This window comes from Mandrillus leucophaeus, unplaced genomic scaffold, assembly GCF_000951045.1.
Source record: "Mandrillus leucophaeus isolate KB7577 unplaced genomic scaffold, Mleu.le_1.0 Scaffold414, whole genome shotgun sequence".
NCBI classification, from domain to species: domain Eukaryota; kingdom Metazoa; phylum Chordata; class Mammalia; order Primates; family Cercopithecidae; genus Mandrillus; species Mandrillus leucophaeus.
In genome coordinates, this window is record NW_012104410.1 from 741,682 (window position 1) to 752,012 (window position 10,331).

The 10,331-nt window shown below is 53.3% G+C and overlaps 2 protein-coding genes across 2 annotated transcripts in view; both read left to right on the top strand.

Annotated features, from left to right (window-relative positions):
• Window positions 1-10,331, top strand: part of HOXC4 (homeobox C4) — a 38,307-nt gene that overhangs the window by 14,766 nt on the left and 13,210 nt on the right. The window lies entirely within an intron of this gene.
• On the top strand, window positions 1,189-3,692 carry HOXC5 (homeobox C5). Its single transcript, XM_011992593.1, has 2 exons — window positions 1,189-1,905; window positions 2,601-3,692. Exons 1-2 carry the CDS (start codon window positions 1,452-1,454, stop codon window positions 2,813-2,815), a joined length of 669 nt encoding a protein of 222 aa, XP_011847983.1. The 5' UTR covers window positions 1,189-1,451; the 3' UTR covers window positions 2,816-3,692.

Here is a 10,331-nt window from a genome sequence, read left to right on the forward strand (position 1 = left end):
CAGAGTTTTCCAGGCCCTTCAGATTCCCTCCAGCACCCCCACCCTCGCCTCCAGCGCCTCCACCAGTGAGGAGGGGGTCTTCTGGCAGGGGCGGAGATTTCCTGGGAAGAAGCAGGCGGGAAAGTATGAGATTTGGGGCTACTGGGGAAGAGGATGGGGCCGAATGGCTGCAGATATCCTGCGAAGGCTACCCAGGCGCCTGCCCTGCCCACCTCCCAGTCCGCCCCATTCCTCTTGGTAGCTCAGAAATTGCTCTCCTGTGGATCTTATGGATTCAGGTCCATGGAAAGCCTGGCCCAGAGACCTTTTCTCCAAAGGTCACAAAACGGGCCTTTTCCTCTGCCATGCTCACGTAATATTTGTGGAGGCTTCAATCTTGCTTCTCCATGCCCTCAATTAACATCTATTTTCTGTCTAAAGCCTCTGGCATAGGTACCACATAAGGATCGCACACAGGGAGACTGAGCAGTCTTCTAGACCATTGTCTGCTCTGTCCGTGTCCACGCACACACTTGAAAATTGCCTTGTTGCCACTCTGGGGACCGTAGCATGGTGAGGTCTAGCCAACTCCACCTGGCTCCTCACCTCCAGATCCATCCCAGACAGCCCGGAGCACCCTCAGCTTCATGACCCCACTATCTTGTTCTGACCACTCAGGATCCCTCCTCCTGGGCGTCCTGTCTACCTCTCCAGAGGCTAATTCTACTTTCTCTTGCTGATAGGCACCTCTTCAGCAGTAGTGGGGCCTTAGGGCCTGCGAGGGACTTCTACCTTTGGTTTAGGGAACCTAAGTTAAACCCCTAAGGGTCTCCAGCCTGGACATGGGCCACCCTACCTAACTAAATCTCCTTTCTTCAGCCATTTTTGAAGATTGGAAGACCCTGGCGGTTGGGAGAACGGGGCTATTCATTACAAAAAGCATTCTGTGCATTATAGGTGGGGCCTCATCTTTTCCCAATTTTAAATAGAATTTAAAAGGCTAGCTCAGAGGTTGCTCCAACAACCAGCTTCTCCTTCACAGTATAGGAAATTCAGCTACCGGAAAGCAAGCTGGTGCTCCAGGATGCAATTCCCCCATATAGGCACCAGGTGTCGCTGTGGGCTTGTTGTCCCGGCTACCCCCAATTCCAAGAACCATTTTTTTTCCTCCCCCTTCCTTCTTTCTCACTCCCTCTCCCCCTTGGTTGGGCTTTGCCAACATATCGAGATGCGTTTCGCCGGCTTCCATCACTAACCTCCCGGAGGTCATCAAGCCAAATTTATGAGTGGCCGCTCGAGTCACGTGACTCTATTTAAGGCTCCCTTATTTGGGAAGAGCGCATAGGATAAAGAAAGAGATATCTCCACCTATAAATTGTGCACTTTGGAGAACAAAAAACCCCTCAACTTCAAAGAGTCACAAATCACCCTTAATCAAAAAGGGTGCAGAAATTTTTTGGGCCCTCCCCGCCATGAGCTCCTACGTAGCCAATTCATTCTATAAGCAGAGCCCCAATATCCCTGCCTATAACATGCAAACTTGTGGGAACTATGGATCGGCCTCAGAGGTGCAGGCATCCAGGTACTCCTACGGCGGATTGGACTTAAGCATCACTTTCCCACCGCCTGCGCCTTCCAACTCTCTCCACGGGGTAGACATGGCTGCCAACCCCCGGGCTCACCCCGACCGCCCCGCCTGCAGCGCCGCGGCCGCTCCGGGACACGCTCTGGGCAGAGACGAAGCGGCTCCTCTGAACCCCGGGATGTACAGTCAGAAGGCGGCTCGCCCGGCGCTGGAGGAGCGAGCTAAGAGCAGTGGGGAGATCAAAGAGGAGCAGGCGCAGACAGGGCAGCCCGCCGGACTGAGCCAGCCACCGGCCCCGCCACAGATTTACCCGTGGATGACCAAACTGCACATGAGCCACGGTAAACTTTAGGACTTCATTTTGCGCGCTCGGGTCCGCCTGGGTTTTATAGGCCATGCGGGGCAAATAAAGAAAAAAAACCTGCGGCCATAAATTTTACGATCCAGGCATCAATGGCTCGTAAAACTGTCCACTAAAAGGCTTAGAGGCTGTGTGCGCCCAAATTTACGACGACATAATTGGATCATAGGAACAAAACGTGTATAAAAGGCAATATTCAATTTTTGGGGGAGAGGGAGGGAGTTAAAAAAATAGAGGGATCTGTAGGGTGAGGAGCGCGGGGCTCCAGAGCGGGGATCCCCCCGCTGCTCCCTCCCTCCCTCCCCTGCGGAGCCGGCTCCGCCGGCGCTCGCGGCTCCGGAGGATTCCAGCGACTCGGGAGGGGCGGAAGGGGGGTCCCCGGTGCTCGGATCTCGAGGGTGCTTATTGTTCGGTCCGAGCCTGGGTCTCCCTCTTCCCCCCAACCCCCCCCTCAGCCCCTCCGGCTGCAGAGAGAAGGCTGCAGTGGAAAGTTTCCTGCCTGGGTGGAGGCGCCTCTCCCGGGGCTGGGCTGGGCCTGCGGCCCGCGGGGCCTGTCTTGCGGCTCTCGCCTCCTCTCCCTCCGGCCGCGGGTGGGGGTCTGGGGCTGGGGTGGGGATGGGGGAACGCTGCACGCTATTCACCCCTTCCTGGCTTGGGGTGGGGTTTATGTTCCAGAGACGGACGGCAAGCGGTCCCGAACCAGTTACACGCGCTACCAGACTCTGGAACTCGAGAAAGAATTCCACTTTAACCGATACCTCACTCGCCGCAGGCGCATAGAGATCGCCAACAACTTGTGTCTCAATGAGAGACAGATCAAGATCTGGTTCCAGAACCGCAGGATGAAGTGGAAGAAAGATTCCAAAATGAAAAGCAAAGAGGCTCTTTAGACGCAGCGGGGCAGGCCCGCAGAGCGCGCCCCTAGCTGGTTCCGGTCCCTGCGCCTTTCCTTTTCGCCTTTCCTCTCTCTATATTTCGGGGCGGGGGCAGGTGCTGGAGCACTGGGCTCCCGGACCTCACAGACAAAAGCGCTTTTCCTTGGCATTACGCATCCCTACTGACCCAGGGTTCCCGCGGGGCTGCCCGCGCTGCCCCAACTCCCCTCAGCTCGGCTCAACTCGGTACCCGAGGCCCAGGGCAAGCTCCGTAGGGCTTCCCCGGAGGGCTGCGGCGTACAGGCTGGCGCTGAACGAACCTTGGCCTGGGCCGTCTCTCCGACTCTCAGCCTCAGCGCGGCCCTCCCGAGTTAAGGTGGGCCCGGCCCGCGCCACAGGACCCTCGCCCAACCCTCTAGCCTCGCCCTCTCCTTTGTTCCCGGCTGGACGGGTTAGACAGCCGCAGGCTGGCGAGAGTCTGGCCCCAGACTCGGGGTGCTTCCTTGTAGCGACTGAACTAGATTTTCACTTATAAATGATTTGCATATGAAAAGAGAACTTCGGTCTAGGGCCCCCACGGTTGCTCTATGCTTTCCAAACCTTATCTCCACAACCTCTTTCCCCCAAAACCCGGGAACCTCCCCAGCCTGCGCCTGCTGCATGCCCTCTCAGGCCGGCAGCCCCAGCCTGCTAGCTAGCTCAACTATTGGGGTTTCCTGACACTGGACCCCAGCAAGTGGTCCTAGAGGCCCTTTGCTGTCGCATAGTCCCTGCCACGACTTTCTGTGCCCTCCTGACCCATTGCTGTTGTCCAACTATTTATTGACTCTGGGTCCTTCCTGAAACTATATTTTGTCATATCAAATAAAGACGAAGAGAGAACAGGACTAAAGATGCAGTGGCTCCTGTCTGTCTGGGGCATGTATTGGGTAAAATTGTCTAAATGGGCTGTGAGGTGTAGAAGGAGACCCACAAACTTTAAGCCTCCCCTTTAAAACATTTTCTAGCTTCTAGGGGCAGTGAGTAGAGGAAGGTGAAATTGAGTTCCTTTCCTGATCCTTGGCTGCAACAAGAGCCTCTGGGGGAAGAGAAGGGCACCTAGGCCTCAGGTACTGGCTTTTCCCATGCTGTGGCTGTCCAAGGCCTTCACACTTCTGCACTCCATGAGGCCTCTGGACAGGCAGCATCCCCCACTGTATGCCAAAGCTCCGGTGCAGGAACCAGTGGCTCCGCCGTGCTCAGCCTCAGGCCCTTCTGGGCTTCTGAAGATCTTTCCTGGGCCTAGGTGGTCCCTGAGAGGCCTTGCTGGACATAGAGGGAGGGCTAAGCCCTCACTCTAGAGACACATTTGGTCCCAGAAGGGCCTCTAGAGGGAGGTGGCATTGCTTGGTAAGGGGCTGTTGGGAGAGTTGGAGGAGGTGTGCTTCAGTATCTAAGATACTGGGGAAGAGGGAGCAGGGAGGGCAATCTGCAGCATGTATCAGCCTGGCAGGAAATGTTCAGACTGTTTCCACCACCTTCTAGGGCCTAGGGCTATGCAGGACAATTAACTGGGAAAGGAGCTGCATAGACCAATGCTGGAGTCACATCTGTTTGCCATCATTTATCTCAGTCTCTGGGATTTTGTGTGGAGGAGAGGATGGGTTAAAGGTGGGGGTGGGAGGAGGCAGATAATTCAGGTAGTGTCTGAGGTTCAGGTCCTTCTCCAGGTTCCTGGGATGGGCTGGGGGAGGAAGCACTTTACAGTAGAAACAAATGTGGGAAGGGTCCATAAAACTTTACTGCATTTCCTCTCCCACCTCCCACAAGGGGGTGATTTCCCCCCACACTAGGCCCCCCACACTGGTGGGGTGAGGGTCTGGAGCTGGGCTGCAGGAGCAAGCAAGAAGAAAGGGGAGCAGAGAGGCTCTGGGGAGGGGCAAGGGAATATTTATGATTATTAATGCTGATGGTCCTTGGATTTATTATAAGTACTAACGTACGCTGCATCCCACTGCCTAAGCTACCCATCAGTCATTTTTTAAAAGACCCAAGAGCCTTTCCTCACCCCATGCTTGGCACATAGGCAGTCTCAACAAATGTTTATTGAACAGTGCCCACAACTGCCACCCTTCCCCTTCGCACTGCACTCAGGCCAGGTTAGGGCGCCTGTTGTCTCTCCTCAACTTGCACACAGCAGTCAACCCAGACCAGCTCTCTCTCTCTCTCTTTCTCTCTCTCTCTCAAATAAAATGTGTAATTTTCTTCAGGGAGTTATTTTAATTTTTTCTCCATGCTGAGTAAAACTATTGGGCGAGCAGTGAAGCGTGGAGAAGCACTGGCGTCTCCGGTGGGTAGCAGTTAACTAAAAAAGAGGCTGTGGTGCCCGCGTCCGCCCGCTGCAGCCTCCCAGGCTGCCCAGGCCCTGTGCTTCCTCCCCAGGGGACAGGTGTAACAGCCCGCGGGAAAACCAAGGGCTTTGCCATGGATGGGGGCAATGTTGGTTAGAGCTGCCAGGCAGGGCACACCAGCCCCACCGTGCACTGACTGCCTCCTCCCGGCAGGGTTTGGGCCTTTCCTTCCCTGGAGGAGCTGAAGGTCTGACTCATTTTGGCCAGGCTTGGGTGGACACAGAGTGCCTGCCTGCTCTCCTCCTTCCTGTCACAATCTGCAGGTCTGCCCAGGCCCCAGCCTCGGCTTCTGCGGCGTCGGCATCAAGGGCGGCAACCAAGCCAGAGGCCTCGTACCTACTTCCCTACACTGGGGGTGTGTAAGGCCCAGATCCCTGATTTCTCCCTGAACAGGGGCTTCTGCTTTGGAACCTGCGGTAGTTTCCCCACCTGCCAGCCTCCTAGAACATATTTCCAGGTACCAGGGTCTGGCATTGCTCTGGGGGAGTTCATGGAGGGGGCTTCTGGGTTCCAAACAGAGACCATGGAGCCTGCCTATCCACTTTGCCCTGGAACCCACCCCCTCTGGCAGCAAGAAAGAAGGGGAAGAAGCATGACTTACCTTCCCGGGGGAGTGGGAAGAGGGGGGACACGGCCCACTCTGAGCAATTAGAGGAGAGAGGAGGAAAAAATAAGAGGACAAAAATATCAACACGACCTCGAAGGCGACAGGTCCTTATGGAAATAAGTAAGTAAATAAATAAATAAGGATCTACCCTCTCCCCGCTCTCCACCCTGCAAGGGGGATGTGGGGGTGGGGCAAAGGAACAGCACCAGGGCTTTTTAGTGTAACTGAGCATTAGAGAAATAGGCATGGCTTCTATGTGAATTTAGGAGTTTGAAACTTTTGGAGGTTATTTATGTGAATAGCCTGAAGGCAAGCCCGTGAGTGGCTCTTGGGGGACCACGTGATATCATTAAACCAAGTTTTATGGTGTAGGGAGAGCTGACAAACCCACAATATATTTACATCATATATAATCTTAACTGTCCAGCCACGCAGCTGCTGGTGAGGTTTAATGCTAGGACAGAGGGCCTGGCAGTTAGAGGGGATTACGGCGCTGGGGACGATGGTGAGAGAGGTTACATCTTCGCAAATGAATCCCAGGCGAACGCTGTGAGTTAATTCTCTTTTTCTCTCTCTCAGACCCTTTCTCCCATTTACCTAGCCACCCCTCTCACTTGATAGAAGGCAGTTCCCACTCATTAGGGGGAGGGGAAAAGGCCTTCTCAGGCTGGGGTGGGAGAAGAAAAGAAGCCGAAGAAGCCGCTGGAAGTAGGAAGATGGGGGAGCTTGTCTACCCAGAGAGCCCTCCCCTTCCCACTCCTTATTCTCTCTGACTGCAAGTCAACTGGGGTAGAGAGGCCTTGGTTGTTTAGAGTTTTGTCAGGTCTTCCTGACCCTTTCAGTTGAGAAGAAAGCAAGCGGCAGCAACAAGGGTGTTTGGTGTCTGTACGGGTATGTAAACTCTAGACACAAGTTCGAAATGCCTCTGGGGCCCCCTGTTCCAGCGAGGGGTGAGTTCAGCCCTTGGCCAGTGGCCCAGAGTCCACGCAGGGTAGGAAGCTGGGGAGAAAGGCAGGGAAGGAGGGTTTTGTGGCTTCTAAGCCCACAGGCTACTGCTGCCTGAACTGGCAAAAGCATCCCAAAGGTAGCTGTTTGAACCCAGAGGTCCCAGAGTGCCCCCTCCCTCCCTCATCGCCAGGTTTGGATGGGCAGCTGTCTCATCCTCTGTAGTTTGGCATCGTAGTCCGTCTGGAGCCAGTGTGGTTTCATGCTTCCTCCTCTCCCTCTAGCTGCTTGGGTCTTCCTGGCATTCCCAGCCCTTGCCTCAGATAAAACTAGGCCCTAAGAGCCCTAGAGGTTCTTGCTGTGAGTGGAGTGTAATTGTGTGTTGAATGGGTGAGGGAACAGAGGCAATGTCTTTGCTAGGCTGGGAAAGTAAGTCCCCCAACCTTAAGGACAGAGTAGCCCCTCGGGGATGGAGTTAGCAGGGCCCAATCTGAGCACTGCACCCTGGGGTCAATCCTAATGCTAGGGCGCTCTTCAGGTTTCTAGGAAGGAGCAGCAGGAGCATTGGGCATGAGAGGCACGTGTCTTCCACACCTGCAAGTGCTATCCCTCCCTGTGCATCACCGGGAGCTAAGCCAGGAAAGAGACAACATGTGAATTCAGGCTCCTGTACTGGCCAGCCATGAATAGCCAGGGCTTTGGAAGCAGGGCTGAAGGCCAGTGGACCCATAAGGGCAACTCCTCCAGGCTGGGAGAAAGGGGTGGGGAGCAGAGGGATTGAGCTAGATCTGCACCTTCCAGAAGGTGGGGCATGCCTGGGGAGCAGGGGTGTCTGGGCGCCTGCTTTGTGAAAAGGTGCTGTTGGGGGATGAGGAGGGAATGCTGTTAGCCTCGCCCCTGCTGCTCAAGAGACTGAGGAAGAACCAAGAAGCAGGCAGACTCTGGGAGAATGAAGCGGGTACAGAGGCCCAAATAAATGGATAGTCTTAGCTGAGCCCCATCCTTCAGTCTAGGGGTCTCTCACTTGCATGAGGAGCTCGGGAACCCGACATGGAGGATTCCCTTGACGCCATCCCTCAGGGCCTCAGTCTCGGCCAAGATTCAGCCTCCCCCACCCTCCTCCCTGATACCTTTATTTCCCTAGGATCACAGGGAATTCTCTCCAGCAACGCATTGGAAAAAACTAATTACCAGTTTCTCCCTTCCTCATTACCCGTCCTTCTTGGCTCACTCCTTCCCTCTAGTCTGTGATTTTGAGGGTTTCTGGAAACTTTCCTATCCAAGCAGCAGGGAGATGGGAGTTTCTCTTGGTCTGTAACTTGACTCTTTCCCTCCCTCCAGCCCCCCCAGGGCTCTAGGGAGCGAGTGCAGTGGTCTTTAACGGGGAATTTAGCCAGGGCCGAAGTCCCACATCCAGGCAAGACTCCACCCTGACACTCGCCCTGACTCCCGGCCAAATCTCAGTCCCATTCCCTTCCTCTCTGTGTAGACGGGCATTCGAGGGTGTTTAAAGATTTACACAGCGTCCCTTGAGCCCTCTGATGACTTCTTCACCCCCTTTTCTGTTCTTTAGGCTAAAAAGTTCCATTTAAATACCACCCCTCTTCCTGTGATAATTGATTCTCCTTCCCCTCAAATAGTTTGCCTCAGCTTTTTACTGTTTTGTAAAAACAGTTTCAATTTCCACCTGGAAACAAGGCAAACACAAAGGAGGCCTGAAATTCTTGGTTTTCCCACCCACTACCCCAAACCCGAATTTGGAGTCCCTCTGGATCGGAGGAAGGGCAGGCAATCAGGTGCCAAGCTTTCCAGCCAACCCGGAAAGCTTTTAATTTTGTTCCTAGGTCTTTAACCCAAGGAGAGGTCAAGCAACCAATCAGAAATGCACTAAGCAGGGTCACATGGTCCCCATCAACCAATCAGCAAAAAATACTTGGGTCCCTGTCTCGCTTTTCCCCTCCGGCCCTGTTCCTTCCTCGCTCCCTCCCTTCCCACCACAGCCTTAGCTCCTGGGTTTACCCTATCTCAGGCTTGGAAGCCTGGAGTGATACCCAGCATATTCTGGCCTCCTCTCTCAGTCCCTGAACCATCTCAGGAGTCTTTGGCTTGTCTCCTCAATTTCTTACAAAGTTGTATCTGGGAGTCAATCTCAAATGCACAAGGATGTGAAGTTGTGGGGGCAACCTCTGGATTATTCCCACGTTCGCCAGCGTGATTCTACCCAGTTTTCTGGGTGTTGTAGTTGTAGACTCTAAATTAGACTATAGAGCAAATGCGGATATGAACTCCAGCCCTAAATTCAAATTCTGGCTGTGATTATTCCCCATACACTTACAAGTATTCACTCCTCTGATTTTCATGAGGGCGGGTGGGGTGATTAGAGGAGACGACTTTTGATTTATCTTTCTGGAAATGCTCCAATAGCCATTAGCTGTATCAGACTGCCTCAGGCTGATAAAGTTAGGAAGGGAGCAAAAGTGGAGTTTTTTTTGAAAGTTGTGTTTAGTACCTCTCGTTTGTCAAATAACTTTGAGCTAGTTAAGGGTTCTGGAAAGGAATGAGCACAGAGAATTCCGACTTTCCTCACTCTCCAAATTAAATAGTTGATGGATTTGTTTAAACCCCTTCCTCTTCCATTCTTTTAACAGGATATAATAATAGTAATAATAATAATAATAGACTAGGTGATGATCCTATGTCCTGGCCAATAGCCATCAAAAGGTACAGCTACTGAAGGTGTGGATTTCAGTATTTGAGTTTACATGGATTAGACCAAGAACAAGCAATAGGCGAGAAACTATTGCTGAGTAAGAGCATCTGAGGCACAGGGAGTGCACATCTATGACAGAAATGTTTGTGTTTCCTGAACACTTGGGCTGGGCCCTGAGCCAGTCCACTGCTGGGTCCAGACCCGGGCATTCTCCCCCAACTCCTTCTCCAGAGCTTTGTTTCAGAGTGAATTTTCTGGTTGGGTTCTCCTCCCCTTCTCTTCCTGATCTCTTGCCCTCTTTGAGCTAAGGGGCAGGAGTTCTGATGGACTGTGCCACTTGGACCTCTAAGCCCTCCCCTGGGGGCATTAAGAGCACAAGAATGGGAAGGATAGTCCAGACTGAGCTGGAGTTTTTCAACACCCCACCTCCTTGTTTGTCTTCTGGGTGGAGCTGGTTTGGGGACAATGCCACAGGCCAGTTGGGAAGGATAAGGATGACAAGCCAGAAAAAGAGCAGCTCTTCTCAGAAGTCATTGAGCCCTCACTTCCCAAGTTACCTTCAACCACACTGCTCCATCTGCCTCTTTTGAGACTAAGTTTTGCTCTTGTTGCCCTGGCTGGAGTGCAATGGTGCAATCTCGGCTCATCGCAAACTCTGTCTCCTGGGTTCAAGCAATTCTCCTGCCTCAACCTCCGAAGTAGCTAGGATTATAGGTGCCCACCACCACACCCAGCTAATTTTTGTATTTTTGGCGGAGACGAGGTTTAATCATGGTGCCCGGGCTGACCTCAGGTAATCCACATGCCTCAGCCTCCCAAAGTGCTGGGATTACAGGTGTGTGCCACCGCGTCCAATTTTTTTTTTTTTTTTTTTTTTTT